At 44.5% G+C, this 24,222-nt stretch overlaps 1 protein-coding gene across 2 annotated transcripts; it reads left to right on the forward strand.

Annotated features, from left to right (window-relative positions):
- The first annotated feature begins 4,474 nt into the window (after nucleotides 1–4,474).
- col2a1a (collagen, type II, alpha 1a) lies at nucleotides 4,475–23,829 on the forward strand. 2 transcript variants are annotated; one of them, XM_047040865.1, is made up of 53 exons: nucleotides 4,475–4,773; nucleotides 8,342–8,358; nucleotides 8,546–8,578; nucleotides 9,226–9,258; nucleotides 9,415–9,468; nucleotides 10,044–10,145; nucleotides 10,377–10,454; nucleotides 10,920–10,964; nucleotides 11,133–11,186; nucleotides 11,621–11,674; nucleotides 12,384–12,437; nucleotides 12,698–12,751; nucleotides 12,921–12,974; nucleotides 13,102–13,146; nucleotides 13,350–13,403; nucleotides 13,618–13,662; nucleotides 13,778–13,831; nucleotides 14,102–14,200; nucleotides 14,336–14,380; nucleotides 14,487–14,585; nucleotides 14,786–14,839; nucleotides 14,953–15,060; nucleotides 15,182–15,235; nucleotides 15,398–15,496; nucleotides 15,661–15,714; nucleotides 15,890–15,988; nucleotides 16,157–16,210; nucleotides 16,313–16,366; nucleotides 16,549–16,602; nucleotides 16,743–16,796; nucleotides 17,047–17,091; nucleotides 17,244–17,342; nucleotides 17,540–17,647; nucleotides 17,805–17,858; nucleotides 18,004–18,057; nucleotides 18,171–18,224; nucleotides 18,486–18,539; nucleotides 18,641–18,748; nucleotides 18,922–18,975; nucleotides 19,187–19,240; nucleotides 19,329–19,490; nucleotides 19,678–19,785; nucleotides 19,972–20,079; nucleotides 20,233–20,286; nucleotides 20,414–20,521; nucleotides 20,619–20,672; nucleotides 20,809–20,916; nucleotides 21,001–21,054; nucleotides 21,348–21,455; nucleotides 21,608–21,896; nucleotides 22,091–22,278; nucleotides 22,438–22,680; nucleotides 22,843–23,829. In XM_047040865.1, exons 1-53 carry the CDS (start codon nucleotides 4,680–4,682, stop codon nucleotides 22,987–22,989), a joined length of 4,266 nt encoding a protein of 1,421 aa, XP_046896821.1. In that variant the 5' UTR covers nucleotides 4,475–4,679; the 3' UTR covers nucleotides 22,990–23,829. The 2 variants fall into 2 exon arrangements, with proteins under 2 accessions (XP_046896821.1, XP_046896822.1); XM_047040866.1 differs by having other exon boundaries at nucleotides 13,778–13,805; nucleotides 14,106–14,200.
- The last annotated feature ends 393 nt before the right edge of the window (nucleotides 23,830–24,222 follow it).

A 24,222-nucleotide genomic window follows, 5' to 3' on the forward strand; every position in this document is an offset into this window, starting at 1 on the left:
AATGTCATCCCCATTGCCAATTAAACTAGGCCTCATATTTTCACAGCCTTAGCCTTGGTAGGCATGCAGCGCTTCTTATATTAAGGCCGCAGCGTAACCCATGGCCCCTCTACTTTACCTATGCTGGTTACAGCTACTCTGTTTTCAGGAGAAAATGTTTTCCATTCCTCATCCCATGAATGCCAGCTTTGTCCCCTCAACCTCCATCTTGTGTGAGAAAGCCCCCCTGCCCCACCCTCCATTCCTGCACAAACTTAACCTCTCCCCCCCTCCCCATCTCACACAGGAAAAGAAACATACCGGGCCTGGTGCTTTGATTCAGGCTCAGTAATCTGAAGGTTTGAGTAAAGCCCTGGTTTACAGACCACATTGGACAGTCTGAGTCTTTTGGAGATCAAATGTAATGCTGTGGCTGAAATGAGTTGGGGTGGTAGTGAAATGCATACTGGTAGTCCACAATATAAATCTGAGTCATGGTATGGCCTTTCAAAAAGAGAGAGATTTTCAGATCAGATTATATTATGCCATAAAATGATGTTCTCACAGTTTTGTTTTACCAATCCTTTGCCTGATTACCAATGCCAGTGCAAGTTTATTTGTTGTTTTTTACCCTCCTCTAACCCACTTGGACCTGAAAAGCATTTGTCTTACCTCGCACCACATATGGCTAGAAAGATGGTTGTATTGCCTTTAGGAGATTGTCTTACAGTGACTGCTGTGTTCATTTTGTATCATGTCTGTTATCAGAAAGTTGTGTTTTCCCAAACTTTCAAATATAATATTACTTACAACTTATAACAAGTTTGTAAATAATGGGATATTGATCCTAGAGAGAGTGCAATGAAGTGGGGAGGAGAAATGAGCCTGTAACATAATTAGAGAATGCTGAATGCCTGATACATAATTAAATTCACCTCTCAAATAAAAGGACTTGGTCTATAACCAATGTGTAACCCAGAACCAATGGAATTCTCTGTCTGCCAAATTGACTCTTTACCACATTCCTTCCCATAGTGACACATACAGATGCATAGGCCTGGCACTGCAGACACAGTATACAGACAAACACACACCGACACCCCCACACACACATGTACACAAATACACACACACACACAATATATTGAATCAAGCCTAGCTGAAGTAAAAGACACGCTGTGGTGGTGGTGGTGGTGATGATGATGATGATGATGATAATGATGGTAAAAACACTGTAAAGGCGATAAGACAATTTGTTGAGCAAAAAGGAAATTCCTAATTCAAGTATCTCAGCAGTGTATTCTGAGCAGTGGTCAACATGGTGGCCCCCGTAGAGGGGGACTGACCAGAGCTTTATACACTCAGTTCACCCAATATCCACTGGAGGGAGTATATTCTCAGAGGAAACGTAACTGTACCAAGACCACCAAATGGTGAGTCGTTTCATAAAATAAAAAATGTGTTTCTGTAATTCCTTTTTCAATTTCAAATTGAGCGAATGTCTATTTTATTCATTAAAGTGGGTGAATATACAATCTTATTCTATTATTTATACAACATGCGTGACAATTGTTAGTCAACAAATGTATCAGATAATACAAACAGCAACAGTGTTAGCAGTATCAAATGTGACGTTATTAAACTTTATTTAACAGAGAGGCTGTGTTGGTTCTGTCCTTTGCTCCAGTTCCTCAGATGGCCCCCCCCTCTGTCTCTGTGCTGTGTGCACAGAAAACCACAGCCAACCCTCCTGAGCGGTCACTGTGCTGAAACCTAGACACCCTCTAGACCCCTGGAGCCTCTGTGCACTCGTACAGTCATGAAAGATCACCCCCCCCACACACCTTCCCCCTTCCGTCACCACCACCCCTTCCACTTCCCTCCATCCCCCCTTCATCCTCCTACCTTCCCCACCCTTCCTCAACCCCCCCCCATCCTCACAAGGCAGCTATCCCCACTGCCCTGCCATCTCACAGCATTCCGTGGGCCCTGCACACAGAGGCCTATTGTATGTGCATGCAGACAGAGTACAGTCAGTGCAGCAGAGAAATAGAATGTGTAGAATGGACAGCAAAGTACTCTGACTCACTGAATTTGGCCAGAGGTGAATTTTAATTTATTTGATTATAACCAATAATTAGGTTACGACTATGCCACAGCTCCCCATAAGGGGTCACATGGTAGCTTCACTAATATTCCATATTCCTATAGTTATGCAGTTTTGATTATATTGGATTGAGGGAGAAATGTAACTGTTTCTTCCTGCTCACGCCCAAAAAGATGGGCGTGAGAAGGAAGATACAAATGTATCAGATAATACAAACAGCAACAGTGTTAGCAGTATCAAATGTGACGTTTCTTTTTGGAAATCAGTGATGATTGGTCACATTGGTGATGATGACTATCGGTGATAGTCAGCTCCATTCCCACTTCAGTTTCAATTCTAATTTGAAGGTGTGTCATGAATAATGGCACCATGTTATGAAGAGTAATTACTACTGAATGAGAAGATACCATTTTTTAGGTTTTATTTCTAATTTATCAGGTTATAGGTAGGTTGAAATATCCTACTTAATGATAAACTATGCCATTGTTTAAACATGTTCATTTATTAGGGGGAAGACTGTTGTTAGATGTGATAATTGTACTTTAATTCACTGACTGACAGCACACACCATGTTTGTTATTTACCAGCATCATGTGGTTGCAAACCAACAGTTCTAGAAGCACAATGTCAATTTAATGTAACACTTTTGTATCACCAGCACACATTACTTTACCATTTCACTTTCTGTCAAAGGAAACTGCATTCCTGTGGACCAAAAACGTAAGATTTACTCTTATAGATTAGTATTACACCGTCTTTATTCATGTAAGCAGCCAACATTGACTTGACATGGCAGACTAGAAAGGTGTTTTGTGCTGTATTGTCTCAAGGGTATATTATTGATTCAGCTGGGACAGGCAGTTGAAATTCCTGGAGTCTTTACATTGGGGACATCAGCATCATTGTTGTGGCTTAAACCGTTGATATTCTGGGTCTTTCCTTATCTTAAAGCCTTGTTGACACTATCTTAGCTATTGGATGGAGGTTAAAGAATAATACAAACTGAAAGTGATCAGAGTTGAGGACTGAAGGTTTAGTCTCTTTCTTCCCTGTATGAGGAATGAGGGGACTCTCTAAGAGGTCATGACCCCAGCATTACTTTGCCAGTGCTCTAAACAAAGAACCCCTTTCAGGATCTCTCACCTGGTGTAATCTGCCAAGGAGAGGTACATGATTAAGTTCAAAAAGACATTTCACCCTGTACTCCTGCACTGGCACAGTCCCATAATGAGGAGAGTCTGACATATCTATGTTATCTTGTCTTTGTGGGGAATGTTGTGTTACTGGGGTATAGGCGTAGTCCTGTAGAGGTTATTCAGAGTCTTGTGGTCCTTTGAACAAACTTAGTTCACCTATGTGCTCTATGTGCAAATGTGGTATTATATAAAAGAGAACTTGTCTTTAATCATATCTTTGGCAAACAGTTGCTCTAGATACTGTATATTATATTGTATCCTGGTGATGAATCCTTTCCACAGAAAAAACTATTGATTGTTTGAAGTATAAAACATTATGTTGTGTCTGACGGTTATGTCTATACATGTAAAAAAGATGGATTGCATTTTGATGGAACCCACCAAGGCAAATAACCATTTTAATCCAGTAAGGCACATGCAGAGTCTGAAGAGAGACGTATTGTTGTTGGAAAGCAGCACACATTAATTCTCACATTGGACTCCTGATCAATGCTACACTGGACAAACCAGGTGATGACATGGCTCCACCCTCCACCTCAGGGGGATCCATGATAGCAGCGGACTGTAACAAATGTAATCCATATACTGTACACTCTCTACATCTCAGTGGGCCATATAACAGGCATATATATTTTGTATCCCTTATTTGTAGTGATTCAACTTATTTTTATTTCACTCTCAGTTACATATTTAATCACTTTAGGATTATAAAGCAATGTCCACATGTAACAGGATTATATTATACATTTTGTATAGGCATGTACATCGCAGTATTACAAGTAGTACATAATAACAGTTAACTGGTAAGCTTAGCTCCAACTGAATTCGGTGCCAGGCCTAGATTCAGTTCCAACCCTCCCAAAAAATCGAATAATTGCTCAAACCAGATCTTCAAATTATAGTAAACAATGGAAATGTTTTATAAAATGTTTCAAAAGTCACATTTGCAAAAAATTGTGGACCAATATATTAATTTTAAAGGAAAATCCCTCTATTCGCTCCCTCTGGCCTTTCGGGTTCCTCTCCGTGGCAGGTCAAGGGTAGAAAGGAGGGTACTGGGAGAGGGTCCGAGGAGAAAAGATGCTGATGAAGTTTAGGGGAGGATGATAGGGCTCAGGTTTCAACTCGATTGGGGGTATGGGGGAAGGACTGGTATTTTGGAATATACGACGATTCATAGAAGGGGCAGTGGACATAAAACCGCGGTTCTTGCCCTGACGCGGTGGGTGCTAAGTGCCGGCTGGGGCCCCGCGTTGGATTTCACTTCGATTTTGGAAGGTTGACTGCATGGTTCCGTAGTCTCTGGGAACACACAATTACTTACCACTGACCAAGAGACGCGTCTTGCTCCGTCAATTTATTTCTCACCCAAGGTCCTGCGTGTCTAATATTTAGACATGTTCAGCTTTGTGGATTCAAGGACTGTTCTGCTACTTGTAGCATCCCAGGTTGTTTTACTATCTGTTGTCAGATGTCAACAAGAGGACGACCGTAAGTTTATGCCTAAAATGATTGTCATAAGATTTTATATTTGCTTTCTGTGTTTGGGCTCAAAACGTCTTTGTTTGAGGGAATGAAAATTCCACACACAAGACGTTCAAATGTTTGTGGGATAAACTGTATAGACATAGGGGAAGACAGTTGAACCGGCACACATATACAGCCACTTCACTTGTAGGTGGGCCTGGTTTGTTCTCTGTTGGTGGCTAATTAGGACAGGAGGTGTTCCATTTCGACTGTTAGCAGATTAGATCATAAAGTTTGCCAGTGTGAAATGACCTGTAACAACTACAGAGGGAATGCCTGGTATTTCTTAGACAGACTTAGAGCTATTTTGCCTGTAGTTTAGGATTTGCAGTTTGCAGGCATCAACCACTTTATTTGCAGTGTTACATTCCTGCATGGAGAATGGGTGAGGCTATCAAGGCACATCTCTGAGGGATGGAGGACCAGGTGAACAAGCATCCTTTTGTTTCACTGGACATACACAGTGCATCCTCTCTTGGTCAGCACATACACTGAGCTGCCAGTGTTTCACAGTACTGCATAACAGAGCATGTATCAGGGTTATCCTCGAAATGTCCAGACATTTTTACACAATTTCAGAGCAGTATTGACAAACATTACTGCATTGTGATGTATTTATTGTTAGTATTTGACTATTTTCAATTATTCATAGTCAAGCAAGTAGGAGGAGGTTACGGGCAAGAAATATTGTATTCTGCTTGTAAGCAGGAGCGTTAAAAGGGTCAGAAACTGCTTGACCCCAGCCTATTGGGCTCGAAGGGTAGCAGGAAGTAAGTGGCAGTCAATTACTTGGCATGATAGAGAAACAATTCAACCATAACAGAGCTTCTAGGCTATAGAGCCACTATTGACCAAACCGTATGATGAATATTTAGGTTTGATGTCATTTTCACCTATTCCTGCATTTGTATTTAATTGTGGTATAGAACAGGGGCCACACAACCTGGCTTCTTTCCAAAACATCTTTAACTACCATTTTATGCCATCATAATCACGCAACAAGATCACAAATTAAAGGCCAATAACAGACAACTCTACCTTGTTTAGTGGAAAAAATAGATTTCTAAAAAGGGATTTTCTCATTTGACGTGTACTGAATAGTCTGGTAGGATGTACATGCTAAGAATCTCCCTCACACATATGGTAGAAAAACAAATGGCTGCATTTAGTAGACCTAACCTTAGACTATATGAATAAGAGGTCCTTATTTTCACTTCTCTAGTTTGTTTGAACTGGTGCTTGGCACAGGTATGAGATCCAGATGGAGAATTTCAAAGGACCCCTGTTTACTTAAGGCAGCAGCTTGTCAATTGGGCACAGTCTCCCAATGAGAAGGACTCATTCATATAAGGTCACTTGGTCTTTGGAGAGCAAAGCAGTCCTACAGGTTAAATATACTTACCCAGCTATGTGAAATAGTTCTACTAGGGCAATGGTTCTCTCTGCTAAATGAACTCATTGTTAGTAGCCTGCCATGCTGCCTTAGAGATCTCTGTTTAATGAAGGGGAATGGAGGCTTGTCCTAGTTCCATTCCTCCAGACTAAATCAAGTTAATTTCTTCAGTTTAGTGCACAATCTTGAGAATATCCAACTGATTATACTGTCTGAGATACATGTGGCCCATAGTTAAACCCAGCACCTGAATTACTGTAGCATGCATTCCAGGGTTATACAACAACTCGGCATGATGGACAGGTTTCTCCTAATTTTCCATTAAGTGTACATGCAAATAATCTGGAATATGTAATGCCTCAATTTTAGTGGTGTTTGTCATGCTGTGGATTGTTGACGCATTTATGTTTGTGGTATGATTGAGGCCTTGTTTGATGGAAGATAACTTTGATTTTCCCCTTTCTCCACCCACTATCCCCTGCTCCCCTCTACTCCTCCTATACCACACCCCTGCATCCTTGCCTGAATGACTCCTCCCATGTCTCTTCCCTTCCTCTCCTCCCATCACCTACCTCTGCCTCTCTCATCATCATCCTCCATGACTCCTGTTACCAAACTCTACAACCCACAAATGTATTCCCTTGCCCCAACCTAATCTTATCTTCTCCTCCCCCTAACCCGAATTATCCTCCTCTTCCCTACCCTGGCAATGCCTTATGTGCGCCCCCTGGTGGCCACTACAGAGGAGGCAGGTGGCTGTATCCAGGATGGCCAACGCTATAATGATAAGGATGTGTGGAAGCCGGAGCCTTGTCGTATCTGTGTGTGCGACAGCGGGGCAGTGCTGTGTGATGAGATTATCTGCGAAGAGATCAAAGAGTGCCCCAACCCCATCATCCCATCCGGAGAATGCTGCCCCATCTGCCCTGCTGATGCCAGCGCCCCCATTGGTTGTAATTTATTTATTCACCTGCTCATGAATAAATTACTGAACACCTTCTGACATTGGCAAACACTTTTAACTGGGAACTTAAAGCTGGTTTTGACATCTGGCCTCAAGATATAAGATAGCCTACATGCAATGGCTTAATGCCAATGATGCATACATTATTAAGGCTAATACACACCACTCTTGTAAGTAAATGATTTACAGCGGCTGTTCCTTGTTCTTAAGTGTTTTTGGCCCAGCTTGCTTTGGTCTAAAGACATTATCAGCAACATAATTGAGACTCCGCCCCTCTCACGCTGTCTCAGTGAGAGGTCGGATCTCAGGATGTGCTGACCTAACTCTGTTTGCTTTAACTAGAAAACAGGAAAACTGAAGCCTCTGAAGTACTTAGTACGGTGTTAGTACTGTGGGCTGAATGATTATCTGTCAATCATTGACTGATTTCGCCACATGGAGGTTATTCTTGGAATCTCCATGTGGCAAAACAACTCAGTCATGGACAGGAAGTGGTCCAGCCTGCTGCTGGGGTTCAGAAACCTTGTGTTCTCCCATGCTTACTGCTTTGACCAGTATAATACTATGTTGTGTTCACATACTCCTGAAACACATATTTTCCATCATTTGTTGGTACTAAATCTACACCAGTACATATGATGTGAAAATATAGTTTTTCTACACCTCTAAAATTAACATTGCTGCTCATCAAACTCTTAACAGTCCTTTATAATTCATATGGGCACCTACTGGTACTTCAACTAATACAGAGGTGCTGTGCCAAACCACTAAGTTCTTGTGTCAAACTATTACTAATACTGTTTATTACAGCAGAATCCAATGTAGTGCATACACAATTTGAACAAAACCACATGCAAGAATACTAAACCCGTTGTTTGTTGTGGAGATGGACTTATTGAATCTTACCTGCTGTCTGTTAATCCTTTAGCTTTCTCTTGCTTCTTCTCGCTGGAGCTACAATTAACCTCATAATCTTTTCTGGATAGGTTCCTTGGGTCTATGGGTTTGGTGGTTGGTCATTGATTTCCACTGGTTTCCACTGAAAGGAACATATAGCTTGGTCTGCCCTTGTCAGTCTTCAACCCTGGAGGGTGGTTCTGCACTAATGTAACTGGTTAACCTATTTTAATGTTGTCCTCTTCTTCTCTTCCTCATCTCTCCATCTGCCACATCAGAATCAATTGGTGCTAAGGTGAGACAAAGGGTCAGGACAAATACCTCTGATGTGTTGATCAAATGTAAAGAGACACCTTTTTGTTGTGTACATACTGTAGTTAATATTGTTTTTCAGAATGTGGGTTACATTAATATAATTACATGTGGCCATAACATGTAAATACAGACCACTAAATATGCTTTCCATTCCTTCTGTTGATTAGGGCCAGAAAGGTGAACCAGGCGAGATTGCAGATGTAAGTATGCACTCCATGTTTGAACTCTGTGCTCTGTGTCTGCTCGGGTCCTTTAACTGCACACCTCGGGGATCTCTTCTTTCATACAGACTATTAACCTACTTTGCTTTTATGGACAAGATTAGCCTCTGTTGGCCTGCTTTTCTCAGAGATGGGTTAAGCCTCCTAATGTATCAGAGCATCGCCTTGCTACACACATTCCATGGATTTACCCACTTTTTTATGACCCATCTGATCTAGCGGCATGGCCTATTGTTGAAAAGTGATTAGCAATCATGTTTAATGGGCCCTCGTAGACACAAAGAGAGGTGCCCTGAATTCCTGAAACATAATGAACCTAATAAAATCCTCTTGAATCCAGTTAGTTTCTTAGGCACTTGCTTGGCACTGGCACTGGGCCAGTGTACAGAGCAGAATCAAGTAGAGGTAGCATTTTTAAGGGAGGGGATGTTTTCAGTGTCAGTCTCAATCCTCCTCATGTTGTGTTTTTGCTTCATGTCTGCTGCCAGCACTGTCCACTCTAACATCTTAACTATTAAATATGTGCTACCTGACCCATGCATGACAGATGTTTCATGTGACAAAAAGTATTTTATTTCAACGAATCCTGAAGACTGACAGATGTCCCATTTTGCTCTCCTCTTTAGGTTGTAGGACCAAAAGGACCAGCAGGCCCCATGGTAAAAATTTTGCATTTTAAACTATTTAAACACAAACAATCAAAGCTCATTTAAGCCCTTATATTAAATTCAATAATTTTTCTGCTCATAATACTATTGATGAAATGCAGCTGTTTGTGGATGTGCATCTTTCTTAGCTTTCTGGTGTCTCTGTAGGGCCCCTCTGGAGAGCAGGGACCACGTGGAGAGGCAGGTGCTAAGGGTGATAAGGTAAGAACGATACAGCAGCCACTTGAAAATGACCTACATTTATGTCATCCCAAAAAACTCCCAGTTTATACAGAAAACATCCCAGTTAATACAGAAGAGGCTGTTAAACTAACGGTAGTCAGTACTATATTTGACATTAATGAAGCAACTGCCTATTACATTTTTGGTGCTCATTGAACTGCTTATCATAATGAAGCTCTGGCTTTAGATTCATTTAAGCAATGCCAGCTTTAGACACCCGGCATACATTACATTGTTGCTGCAGGTCTGAAACTGGTCTGGTTCGTCCATTTGGGACTCAATTGGTTTCTCACAATGTATGCTTCATGTTTTGGCTACCCGCAATGTTTGGGGCTATCTTGTTGTTATTTTCGGTGACCTATGCACTTTTGTAAAGCTCTCTCTTGGAAGTCGGTTGGGATAGAAGCGTCTGCTAAATCCATAAATGTAAATGTAACTCGATATATTCTGAGTGTTATATCATCTTTTCAGACTCTGAATCCAGCTGCTAATTTACAGTGTACACATCCATGTGAAAAGGGACAATTCATTTATCTGTTCCCCATTTTCCCTAGGGAAATATTGGCCCCAGAGGAAGAGATGGTGAGCCTGGCACCCCAGGGAACCCCGGACCCCCTGGCCCCCCTGGACCCAATGGCCCCCCTGGACTTGGCGGGGTGAGTGTGGAACATGGGGTCAAGGCATTCAAGTAGAAAATAAAAAATGTTATTTCTCACACATTGTGTCTCCTTTGGATGGGCTCTCTTCACAGAGTATAAGAGTAGAGATCAGATGAGTTGACACAATGCAGCAGAGTCAGCTTTCTTTATCAGAGAAATGAACTACAATTGATTGTTCTTTTGTAAAATACAATATATTGTGTCTTCTAATCTCTTGTATACTTGCAGAACTTTGCTGCTCAGATGGCAGGTGGATTTGATGAGAAAGCTGGAGGTGCTCAGATGGGAGTGATGCAAGGACCTATGGTAAGGATTGTGTGAGGAAAGTTGTCATACTGCCTTGGAGCCAAAAGCAGACCCTCTGAGACGTGCACAGTATTTCGGTATCCACCTGATTGTCATCCATAAGGAATTATAAAACCATGGAACAAAATAATTGTCAGATCTATCATTGACTAAGAATTATTTGTACAAGTAAACCATCATGGGGATGTGCTGCAGAATGTTAGCTGTGAAATGTACTTAGATACTGCCACCTTGTGTCCAAAAGGAAACCACTGGATCGTATTCCACAACACTGTAGGCTACATTGCTGTTGTGTTTTATATTTTAAGTGTAAACACTAAAAGTCTGATTTAATGAGTGCAAAAACATGGAGAGCTGTAACTTCAGACAGAGCTGTAACTTCTAAGACAGTCTTAAAAGAATATGCAGTACTTCCATCAATGAATATCAATATAATGATAGACACTCTTCTTTTCCCTCTTCTAGGGCCCTATGGGTCCCCGTGGCCCCCCTGGCCCCTCAGGAGCCCCTGTAAGTACTCTCATCACACATTTAACTATGAGCTGGGTGTCATCATAATTGCAGATATTCATTAGCTCCTGTGTTAAGTCTCTGGAAGAGAGAGACCATAAACCAGGATTGGATCTCTTGACAGCACTCTTTGGCTGATTAATACATCATTTTCTATTTCAATTTTAGGGCCCACAAGGATTCCAAGGAAACCCCGGTGAGACTGGCGAGCCCGGTGCAGCTGTGAGTATATCTATTAAAAACATCTCAGAGTACAACACAAGTCTCTTGTCACAAAAGCCCCTATGAAAACAGATTGTATAATGTCAGGTAATTGCCATGGGCTTGAATCTAACCAAAACTGACCTTTAAACCCGAACTTGAAAATGCTAACTCATGTGAGAGAAGGGTCATAAGAGGTATCAATTCCTGGAATGTGGAAATCACCACATCCATACTCCTAATTGCAAACTAACTACTATAATTAATAGAATGATGTTGACTTAGATTAAGGAAAAGTAGTTTGACATGCTCAATAGACTTCTGATTAGACAGCACTAAGTAGGTTAATGAAAGTGACTAAACAACGTATTATAGTAAACACAGTGCTGTACTGTTTCTTTGAGTTTTCTGTCTATATAAGCTGTCTCAAGTATTTTCTCCTTCTTCTGTAACAGGGCCCCATGGGACCCCGTGGCCCATCTGGACCCTCTGGTAAACCAGGAAGTGATGTAAGTATCATAAAGAAAACTATTTTGAAATGTGCTGACTAGACCCAACACTTTGGTCTGGGCAGGGCCTTAAATACAATGCAAAGTGTCATCACAGTACAGAAGCACTAGCCACAAATGTCATTACTTTTCAGCCCTTGTCTCAATATAGACAGACAAAGTGTGCATAAGCATCCAAATACAAACCCAGATATACATACTTAATTGTTTGTTTATTACAATAATGTTTGTATTGTCTTCATCATATGGCCCAGCACAGTGTCATGTAAACACTGCATGTGCACATTGATGGTCCTGTGTTCCGTAGACATCCTCCCTACTCTTAGTTTCATGTTCTTTAATTGTCATTGTGTCCTTCCTAATGTATTAGAGGAAACTCATACAACCACATCACTGAAGCTTCCTTCAGGCACCCTCCTAGTCATTCATTCATTCATTCCTAGGATTGGTTGATGATCAGCCTCATATCCTCAGTTAAACAGATTCTGTTCATCAGCCAGGAAAGACTGCGTTTGGAGAACTGCAGCTTCCAATGAACACCATAAATAGACATTCACCTGGCCCGGTTTCTCCATTTCCCCCCAAACCATACTCTGTTTGTGTGGATCTCTTGACCACAAAGTAATAAATACTGATGTTGTAGGTAGAAAGTAGTAGATAGAGTAGTTTGAAATCATATGTAATAGTTTCATTTTCTGTCTGTCTCCAGGGTGAGGCTGGTAAACCTGGAAAGGCTGGTGAGCGTGGACCTGCAGGGCCTCAGGTACTGCATAGTACTTCATTATCTGTCTTATCTTTTAGCAGTTGTCACGCATTTCAAGAATAACCATGAACTACACAGATAAAAGCTGATTGCAGGCAAGCAATGCATGTTTTAGCTTTTTTTTCTTCTCCAGACTAGTCTACACTTTATAGGTCCTTATAAAGCACATTATTTATGACGTGCTTCAAGCTAGGCCATGTTTTTACTAAAGATTAATAGAAATATAATATTTTATTTCTTGTTTGTCCTCTTCATCACAGGGTGCTCGTGGATTCCCTGGAACCCCTGGACTTCCTGGAATTAAAGGACACAGAGTGAGTTTCTTCTAACTTTCTTATCATGTCATTAAACAGGACACCAGTATGTACACGCTATCCTTCAAGTTACATGTTCAACCTGATTAGCCACACTAGATAATGATTGGTGTCACAACGCTGGAGCTTGGGCGACCAGTCCTAACCAGTCTCTGTGTCTCTACCGTAGGGTCACCCTGGCCTGGATGGTGCCAAAGGAGAGGGTGGTGCTGCAGGAGCCAAGGTCAGACACCTGTCAATCTGATCGTCTCTCACATGCCTTTCTCAGGAGATCTACTGAGGCCTCATGTGTATGTAGTATGATGTATTATTGTACATGGAGTCTGACTGGCTCTTCCTGTGCCCTGTAGGGGGAGGGTGGAGCTCCCGGAGAGAACGGAGCACCTGGACCAATGGTGAGTCAGCCTTTTCTTCAGAGTTACCTTGATGTACTTTGAAGTAAACTTGTCACAGCCATGAAAAAAATATTAGGGTTCAAAATTTTTTTTACACAATTGGTTTTCAGTGAGGAGCCAGATACCAAGTTTAGGCCATGTACTGTACATTTTAATGCAATGGCTTGATTGACTCTAAACTCTTCTGCCTTTGTCTGATGTAGGGACCCCGTGGTCTGCCTGGTGAAAGAGGTCGTCCTGGACCCTCTGGAGCTGCTGTGAGTAACAGCCCTCTGCCTCTCCACCCAACTCAACAGTTTGGTTCATGATAGCAATATATTTACATTACATTATATGGGATACTTGTCAGTTTTCTATGAAAGAATGAACAACATTAGAATTCAAATTGCTCTGCTCATGTAAGTGATGTCCATCAGAAAGCCCATCTCATCACCACTGTCTTGTCTCCCTCTCCATCCTGCTCATCCTCAGGGTGCTCGTGGTAATGATGGCTTGCCTGGTCCTGCTGGTCCCAATGTGAGTATCAAATACCCTATATTTGTTTCCTCTACAGTGAATGTCATCGTTTTGTTTTCAAAACAGATCATTGAAAGTAAGGTTATAACTGACCTCTGACCTTTCTCTCCTCCAGGGGCCTGTTGGTCCTGCTGGAGCTCCAGGTTTCCCAGGGTCTCCAGGTGCTAAGGTCAGTACTGAACAACTCATTTACTGACTGTTCTTAAGATATCCACCTGTCATGTTTTATCTTTTAAGCAGGCAACATTATATCCTTGTTTGGACATTCAATCACAATCCCACCCCACCCCCATCAAGGGTCATGTACTGCTTCACTACTGATAAGCTGCAATGAGATAAAGAAAGTCTTTCCACTTTATAACAAACTGAAGGTAGCACATGTTCTTGCATTCACTATTGATCGAAACAATCAATCACATACCATCTTATCTGCTCTCAGGGAGAGGCTGGACCTACTGGAGCCCGTGGATCTGAGGGCGCTCAGGGGCCCCGTGGAGAAGCTGGCACCCCAGGATCTCCTGGACCTGCAGGAGCCTCTGTACGTAGCCTGGCACTTCAAACCCCCAGTCTGATCTACACCAAAACACCTTCTCAACTGGATTTAGTATATCAAATATACAGTTTTGGATCATTCTATGTGCTTATTCTCTCTTCTCTCCCTCTGTTCATATAGGGCAACCCTGGTACTGATGGTATCCCTGGAGCTAAAGGATCTGCTGTAAGTAAACCTCCTCTTACACTCACTTGAGTTTGGTAGAACAGGTCTCCTTCCCCATTACTAGTTGAATACTCAGTAATACTGACTGGTGCCTATATCTGTGCAGGGTGCTTCTGGTATTTCTGGTGCCCCTGGATTCCCAGGCCCACGTGGCCCACCCGGACCACAGGGAGCAACAGGACCTCTTGGGCCCAAGGGACAGTCGGTAGGTCACTACAGTACAAGGTCAACCCAAAACCTAGGAATCTCAACATGGTCTAGGTGGTACATGTATTAAAGTCACTTCTTACAGAAGATGTATCTTGTTTTTAACTGAATGTAAAAGAGAAATGTTCACATCCAAGCGCTGCTTATAATCCTATTCATTCAGGCTGTGTGTAATGACTCTCCCTGTCTTGGTTTTAGGGAGACCCTGGTATTCCTGGGTTCAAAGGTGAAGCCGGACCCAAGGGGGAGCTTGTGAGTTCTGTTGACTCATGATTACGCTCATCTTTCTCCAGTCTAATGTCTAAGTGACTGGTATCCGAAGTGTGATGGTACCAATGAAGCTTGTTCATGTTGACTGTGTGTAGGGCCCTGCCGGTCCCCTCGGAGCCCCTGGCCCAGCTGGTGAGGAGGGCAAGAGAGGAGCCAGAGGAGAGCCTGGTGCTGCTGGACCACTTGGACCTCCTGGCGAGAGGGTGAGAACCAGGGGAACCCTGCAGCTACTGGAATAACCAGTTTGTCATATGGGTCGTTACTTTTCGGCTGCTGACCAGCTCGATAATCATGATGAAAATCTCTCTCTGTCCTTGTCTCTAGGGAGCACCTGGTAATCGTGGTTTCCCAGGTCAGGATGGTCTTGCAGGTGCTAAGGTGGGTCCTGCTCATGATACCGATTCTAAATGTTCACCAATCAGCACATTTAAACTAATCGTCATTGGAAAGAACTGCAAGCCTGTTGCACGACTCAACTCATCCCAATGATCCATTCAAATTGTCTTCAGATTCTTCATGTGTCTCTCTCTTCCTGTGCAGGGTGCTCTTGGTGACCGTGGTGTTCCAGGAGTGGGTGGGCCTAAGGGTGGTACTGGAGACCCTGGCCGCACAGGAGAGCCTGGTCTGCCTGGAGCCAGAGTGAGTCCCCCTGATCACCTCCCCTGTCACCCAAACCCTGGAATACTGACACTTCTTCCAGTGTTGTGATACATACATGAGATTTTAGAGCAGAATATCAGAAGAAGAGGTTTCCATGGTTCTGGTGTGATGTTGACAGTCTTGCTTGTGTCTTGCATTTTCAGGGTCTCACTGGTCGCCCTGGAGATGCTGGTCCTCAGGGAAAAGGTGGTCCATCTGTAAGTATGATAACTCCAAGACATATCTACCTGTAATCTACTTCCACTACAGACAAATAGGCAGTAAAGAAGCCTTGTTATAGAGACCATTTTCCCATCTTAGTCTTGCAACCCTGGTGTGATTGGTGTGTGGTGGTGTCCAGTGCTGATGAGGGATGCTGTGTCATGTTGACAGGGTGCCGCTGGTGAGGATGGTCGCCCTGGACCTCCTGGTCCTCAGGGTGCCCGTGGCCAGCCTGGAGTGATGGGATTCCCCGGACCTAAGGGAGCCAATGTGAGTGTCACAGGCTTTCTGACAGAGAATACATGCATAATAATGCATACAAAAATGTTAATTGTGCCAACCTGGGGAGGTTATAGCTATATTCAACATCAAAAAATATTACTTAGTACAGAAATGGTATGTTCCCTATCACTAACCAGTATGATCTGTCCTTCTTAGGGTGAGCCTGGCAAAGCAGGAGAGAAGGGTCTTGTTGGTCGCACTGGTCTGAGGGTAAGATCATTTTCTTGCACAGTGTTTGTCTGTGCCCCTGTGTGGTTCTATAATACTTTAATGTAAACAAGTAACTAAGCGTGTTTTTCCTTCTGTGGACAGGGTCTGGGCGGAAAGGATGGTGAGACTGGTGCTGCTGGACCTCCCGGTCCTGCTGTAAGTGATGGTTTAATTTAACAAATCAATTCCTATCAAATCTAGTTGCAGAAGATACTTCTAGTTGACTGAGTATCTGCAAAAGCCATGATTCCTAAGTTCATCTGTACAGCATCCTCTTACCTGGCTGTGCAGTGTTACTGATCTGCCTGAGTTGATGGCCTGTATTTGTCCCCTTCTAGGGACCTGCTGGAGAGAGAGGAGAGCAAGGACAGCCTGGACCCTCTGGCTTCCAGGTGAGTCCATCTTTATACTTTATACCAGACTGCATGCTATGGATCCACACAGCTTTGAAACACTCTCTCACCAGTACATATCCTGGTCTGTCTTTGATTACATCATAAAACATGGCCGATTGTTTCCTGTTGCTGTTTAGGGTCTGCCTGGACCTGGCGGACCCCCAGGAGAGAGTGGCAAGCCAGGTGACCAGGTGAGTCTTCTCACAGTCCACACTTTCTTCATGTCACATATAAGTGGGTGGAAATCCATTGTATTGTCCTTCACATTTTAAGTCCCCCATCCAGAGAACTTGTAGAGCTAAAGAACACAGACATGACTGACCTGACCTGAAGTTTGGTCTTTGCTCTAGTAATTTAAGATGACTGAAACAGCTAAGTTGTTTGAAAAACACAAATGATGAGTGGATGTTCAGCTACATGCTATCTCTTTTCTCAACACAGGGTGTTCCTGGAGAGGGTGGAGCTGCTGGTGCCACTGGACCTAGAGTGAGTTTTGATTACGTGATAATATCTTCATATTATTAAACAGTAATTGCAGAGACAGCTACAGACTGATATATAGGTTTGTTCCTGGGTTTGTAGCACATTCTATATCCATAAATCTAACATTCACATCCTGCCTGTCTGCTCCCTGATAGGGTGAGCGTGGTTTCCCTGGCGAGAGGGGTGGAGCTGGACCTCAGGGTCTGCAGGGACCTCGTGGACTTCCTGGAACTCCCGGAACTGATGGACCCAAGGTCTGTAGTCTATCTTTCTGACAATCTGAGTGAAGATCTTCCATTCGTGATTCTGTTATGGGTCTTCTATTGCCATTTTATGTACCCTTGTCTACTGTTACCTACAGTATGCCCCTACTGAATTCTAACATAGTGTTTCCAGCTGATCAGTCAGTCTCCGCTATGCAACATCAGTTCACTCTCCATTTCTCAACCAGGGAGCCATCGGGCCATCTGGCGGTGCTGGTGCCCAGGGGCCCCCAGGCCTCCAGGGTATGCCAGGAGAGAGAGGAGCTGGTGGTATCTCTGGAGCTAAGGGAGACAGAGTAAGGAACATGGTTACAAACCATGCACCACAACTGTCTTGAATTAATGCTACTATATACATGATCAGTGTAGGAACTCATGTCCTGCTAGTCATCCTACTGTATTTCTGAGCACACAGCACATGGGATGAATGCTCATCTTTTCTTTGTCCTTCAGGGTGACAATGGTGAGAAAGGACCTGAGGGTGCGTCTGGAAAGGATGGCTCTAGGGTGAGTCCTGAGCTGTGGAAAATAAACAACATTTTCCTGAAGTAGCTCACCTGTCTCTATTTCAGATAATTATCCCAAAACTGTAAAAGTGAGTGATGAGAAATATCTCCCCCTATCTTCTCTTCTCCTTTTTCTTCCTCTTCAGGGTTTGACTGGTCCAATTGGTCCTCCTGGTCCAGCTGGACCTAATGGCGCTAAGGTGAGAACGACCCCTTTTGATTTATATTCTGGTTGATAGGAGATGGAATGGAGTGAATTCAAAGGGTTTAATGTTTCTTGCTCTTCTCACTCCGCTCTATTGTTCCCTTCCAGGGAGAGACAGGAGCTTCTGGACCTACTGGTGCTGGTGGTGCTCGTGGTGCTCCTGTAAGTCCCCCCCCCCCCTCTACCCCTCTCTCTATGTTACAATATTAAGAGAAAACGATCCATCATTGATCAAAAACCATAACTGTTGTGAAAACAAACCCAAAGTCAAAACTCCTGACAGCCACGCACTGACATGTAAATCACTCACATCATTATACAGTGTAAGAGTCCCTCAATGAAGTGTACATTAAAACAACACTCTCCCACCTCAAGACCTGGTCTTCCTGAAGTGTAACATGAGTCTCCTCTGTCCTCCTGCAGGGTGACCGCGGTGAGACTGGTCCTCCTGGGCCTGCTGGCTTCGCTGGACCTCCTGTGAGTACAGCCTCTCTAATCCCAGCAACCATGACAATGGCAGTTAAATAGGACAACACGAAATCTCACATTTCTTTCTTGTTTTTCCTCTCTCTACATAGGGTTCAGATGGACAGCCTGGTGCCAAGGGAGAGATTGGTGAGGGTGGACAGAAGGGTGACGCTGGTGCCCCTGGCCCTCAGGGACCCTCCGGGGCCCCTGGACCTGTGGTAAGTACCTCTCTCCAGGAGGACGGCTCAGTCCAGGAGGAAGACGTTAGCCTTTATGTCTCAGTTATAGAAATATGATTGTCTGCTTGAAGTAATACAATAGTAGTAGTATCTATGCATGGGCCCATACTAAGTAGGCGTAATTGATGGATTGCTGTTTGAATCTGGTACAGGGTCCCACTGGTGTTTCTGGACCTAAAGGAGCCCGTGGAGCTCAAGGAGCTGCTGTGAGTAAATACAAACACTGTCTTAGGTTTATACTGACTCCTCTGCTTCCTTATATTGTATAAGGTATACATATTCACATTTACATTCACATTCCTATAGTAGCTTGGTCATTTAAATGGATGACAGGGTGAGATCTGATAGTGTGATATACTATAGTAATCAAAGTCATCATTGAAATCAATGTTTTCTTTTCCTTGCTCTATTTGATAGGGTGCTACTGGTTTCCCTGGTGCTGCTGGAAGAGTTGGATCTCCTGGTCCCAATGTGAGTGTCAACAAAAATCAGAACCACTCACTGATTATCCATAAATCCTGTACTGTGATTGAAGTATTCCTGTATCTCTCTCTGTCAGGGCAACCCTGGTGCTGCTGGCCCTGCTGGACCTTCTGGTAAAGATGGTCCTAAGGGAGTTCGTGGAGACTCAGGCCCCACAGGAAGACAGGGAGATGCTGGGCTGCGTGGCGCTGCTGGTGCCCCAGGAGAGAAGGGAGATGCTGGAGAGGATGGACCCCCTGTGAGTGGCCCTCTCGCCCTGGCATCGTCAAAACTGTTACCTCCACCTCAGTTTATTGGACATGATGAAGTCTTGTACTATATATGTACACATTCCATTGTCTTGTGGTCAGCTTGGTTTGATTTGTAAAGAATTGTAAAATATGTTGTTTTGAGTGCTGAACCAAGGTCTTGGTCTCTTGCTCTAGGGTCCTGATGGACCCTCAGGTCCCAATGGATTGGCTGGATCTCGTGGTATTGTTGGTCTGCCTGGGCAGCGTGGAGAGAGGGGCTTCCCTGGCCTTCCTGGACCTTCTGTGAGCCTCTCACTTTCTTATGTCTAGACAAACAGATCCACTGGCAGGGTTTGATATGATACTATATTAGCTATGAGTGAACCGTTGCAGTAAAGATAAAGTTGTTTTGACAGAAATACAGCTTCAAACTAGTCAGAATACATATTTGGAGTGACATTCCCTGATGGATCTATTTCCTGTTTCTAGGGCGAACCCGGTAAGCAGGGAGCTCCTGGTGCTGGCGGAGATCGTGGACCCCCTGGACCTGTTGGGCCCCCTGGACTGAGTGGACCTGCTGGAGAGCCTGGTAGAGAGGTCAGTGCAAAACCACATTGACAGCATACATAAACTACCAGACCATAATAAAAACAAGATCCAACCAAAAGCGTCTCCTGAATGTCTTAGTTTACTCAGGGACTGGAAGGGACTGGTTGTGAACCTTACTAACGTTCTCTCTGCTCCCCCCAGGGCAACGCTGGAGCAGATGGACCCCCTGGAAGAGATGGATCAACTGGAGTCAAGGTGACACACCAGCATCACACCACAGAACATGCTAATTACCTTAACTGGATCCACTGTGGATCAAGAAGAACTTGATAATGGCTACATAACCCCTGACTGTTTTTGCGATGGTGTTGTGTCCACCCAGGGAGAGCGTGGTAACACTGGTCCTGCTGGTGCCCCCGGGGCCCCTGGTTCCCCTGGTGCCCCTGGCCCCGTCGGCCCTCTGGGCAAGCAGGGAGACAGAGGAGAGTCTGTGAGTGACACCACACACATATTTTAAGTGAATATAAAATATGTAGTTACTATTGAATAGTTGATTGAGGTTGGTTAAACTCTCTGTCGTGTGTCAGGGTGCCCAAGGACCCGCTGGACCCGCTGGACCAGCTGGAGCCAGAGGAATGGCTGTGAGTATCACCATGTCTCACTATCCTTCATTTCGTTTTCTTTTGATGGTGTACTTCTATTCAAATATCTCAACAATGACAGCAAGAGCTCAGACTTTAACTCAGTTGACCAACACATTGTGGCTCTCTTTTTTAGGGACCCCAAGGACCCCGTGGAGACAAGGGAGAGGCTGGCGAGACAGGAGAGAGGGGACAGAAGGGTCACCGTGGGTTCACCGGTCTGCAGGGTCTGCCTGGACCTCCCGTAAGTCGCCTTACAGTACCCACTACACCTCAAGATTACTGAGTTCCAACGTCTGATTTCCATGATGTGTCTGGGTCCAAACAGGGTCCTGCTGGAGATTCTGGTGCTGCCGGACCTGCTGGGCCCAGTGGAGCCAAGGTGGGTCCAGTGGAGAGGAGAGAGGATGACAGAACATTTACAAACATGCATCTCCCTACTGATTACATAAAAAGCACCATATCTTAGAGGAAGCCAAATCGTACAGATAGAAATGAGAAAATACAATCACCATAAACGTATCTTCCTGACAAAACAGAGTCTGGAATGGCCGGTGATTATTATGAACCATAGGTCATATATAATAATATGCATCAGGCAAACAGTGAACCTTCTTCTTCTATGACACAACAGTCCAGCATTGAGCTGTTGTTTGACCCCTCCTATGTGTGCAGGGACCCCCTGGACCAGTCGGCCCTGCTGGAAAGGATGGATCTAACGGCCTGCTGGGACCTGTTGGACCTCCCGGACCCCGTGGACGCTCTGGAGAGACTGGGCCAGCTGTGAGTAGCACATGTCAAACCTAGATAGATTTGGATCACTGCCCTCTACTGCCAAAAGTACAATGTGGAATAATCCTTCAGTTAAGTACTCAGGTACTTAAACTGATCTTATATTATCTGGTAACCCCGCCCCTCCCCTCTGCCATCTTCAGGGTCCTCCTGGTAACGCTGGACCCCCTGGGCCCCCCGGCCCACCTGGCCCTGGCATCGACATGTCTGCTTTCGCTGGCCTGTCTCAGCCTGAGAAGTCCCCTGATCCCCTGAGGTACATGAGGGCCGACGAGGCCTCCAGCACCCTCAGGCAGCACGACGTGGAGGTTGACTCCACTCTCAAGTCCCTGAACAACCAGATCGAGAACCTGCGCAGCCCAGACGGTACCCAGAAGAACCCGGCCCGCACCTGCAGAGACCTTAAACTCTGCCACCCTGAGTGGAAGAGCGGTGAGTACGGGAGCAGGTACAGGGAGGAGGACAGGGAGAAAGTTACAGGGAAATCTGGGATGCATAGCTGCAACAACAATTCCTTTGAAAGAGAGGAGAATGATGTGGCATGCCATGTTATGTGACATTATAAGGATAAATTGTAATAGGTTCATATAGTGATTTGTTTTTGTTGGGCCTCTGTACCTCTGCAGGTGACTACTGGGTGGATCCCAATATTGGCAGCACTGCTGATGCCATCAAGGTGTTCTGTAACATGGAGACCGGGGAGACCTGCGTCTACCCCAGCGTAGCCAATGTGCCCAAGAAGAACTGGTGGAGCAGCAAGGGCAAGGACGGCAAGCACATCTGGTTTGGAGAGACCATGAACGGAGGATTCCACGTGAGGCTCTTTCCATCATCAACCATTTCTGTTTCGCTTTTTCTCCAAATTGGACTGCAGTTTTATTCTGGATAATTGCAGTATCTTGTAGAATGTGATTGTCTTTCCCTGCCAGAGTCCTATCCCCTAAGTCCTCTGCTCTGTCCATCTTTCCTACAGTTCAACTACGCACAGGACGGCCCTGCTGCCAATGCTGCCAGCATCCAGCTGACCTTCCTGAGGCTGCTGTCCACAGAGGCCTCCCAGACCCTCACCTACCACTGCCGCAACAGCGTAGCCTACATGGATGCCTCCACAGGCAACCTGAAGAAGGCTTTGTTGCTGCAGGGCTCCAACGACGTGGAGATCAGAGCAGAGGGCAACAGCCGCTTCACCTACGGCGTGTTGGAGGACGGTTGCAAGGTAAGGCCTGCACTAATAGGGTTCTTTGCCTAAGTGTGACAACACAGCCAAACCCATTCCATTCCCGTACAATGCCGTCCAATCCTAAAGTTGCTGTCATAATTACAGTTCACAACCAGATACACGCTGAAGACTTTAACATGATTTGCGCTCTTCCCACAGAAACACACAGGCCAGTGGGGCAAGACTGTCTTCGAGTACAAAACACAGAAGACCTCCCGTCTGCCCATCGTGGACATTGCTCCCATGGACGTCGGAGGGGCAGACCAGGAGTTCGGAGTGGACGTAGGCGCAGTCTGCTTCTTGTAAAGTGGAATAACTCAACGACCAAAAACATGAAAGAAATAACTCAACTATGAAACATTACACACTCCACAAAAAAAGAAGACAGGAAATTAAAAAAAGATAATTGCTACTTTTTCTCTCACAAAGAAGTGCTCTCCAAGTTGTACTCCCTGGATGTTAGCACTGAAGGGCACCGGCAATATCCGTACGTAATTCCAACGTTCCCTGTCAACCCACTTCCTGAGATCCAGTCATGTTTCCCATGTGGCCCAGTGTTGACGGGAATGAGTCAGAGCCAGGAGGAAGAGGGACCAAGCAAAGGACGAGTGATGCAGAACAGAAACATGACTCGATGTCACTTATTTATTGTCCAACCTCAAGGGTCAGAGGTGAGGTAGGACTGGGTGGGTTTACTATAAAAGCAAGACAAGCCCCTCCCACTATAGAACACCTAGAACCAGCCAGTCCTGCTCCACCTCCCTCCCTGTCTCCTTCCTGACCCACAAATGCGGCATTTTGAATCAATGTAGACCAAAAAATATTTTCAGTAATTATAACAATTCCAGGTGCTCCCACTTTTTTTTCCATCAAGAGCAGGAGCAAATCTTTTACTGTGTATGATAAATCCTTGGTTCTATTGTTGTAAAAGTCTGTGTTTATAAACAACCAGATGGTTTTATATATTTCCACATAATGTGTGTACATGTGTCTATATGCACACCAACACTTTTTGGAAAGTGAGGTTTCATTTGGGATGTATTTTTCATTGTCCTTTACCCTTGAATGCCCATTAGTGAAAAGTGTTTTGACCCAGTTAATGAGCATCCAAAGTTTTCGAATAAATTTGGGAGAGAAAAAAAAACAGTTTTGTTTGTTGTAGTCATCCTGATTGTTTAAAGCTACCTCACGCTTAAAAACAAAGTGAAAATGTTGACCTAAAATCTGAGCAGACCTAAATTTTTGCTTTTGTGTGGATCTGGGGCTGAACAGCCATCTTTGCTTTGGGTTGCTATGTCTTCAGAAGGTGCTATGAGTTTTAGAATTCAGTCTCTGCCATTGATCCCCAACTCCCCCCCCAATTCCCACTAGCCTCACACAACACACACACACCCCACCCTGGAAGACAAGGTGCAGTCGGGCCACAGAGGAGACAGGGGCGTCTGGGTCGCCTCCTCTGGAGTCCAGCCCCAAAGTCAAACCATTAGACCCCAAGGAGAGCCGCTCCAAACAGCTAGGGTGGGTTGTCTTTGTGTGTGT

The sequence above is a fragment of the Hypomesus transpacificus genome, chromosome 18, assembly GCF_021917145.1.
Source record: "Hypomesus transpacificus isolate Combined female chromosome 18, fHypTra1, whole genome shotgun sequence".
NCBI classification, from domain to species: domain Eukaryota; kingdom Metazoa; phylum Chordata; class Actinopteri; order Osmeriformes; family Osmeridae; genus Hypomesus; species Hypomesus transpacificus.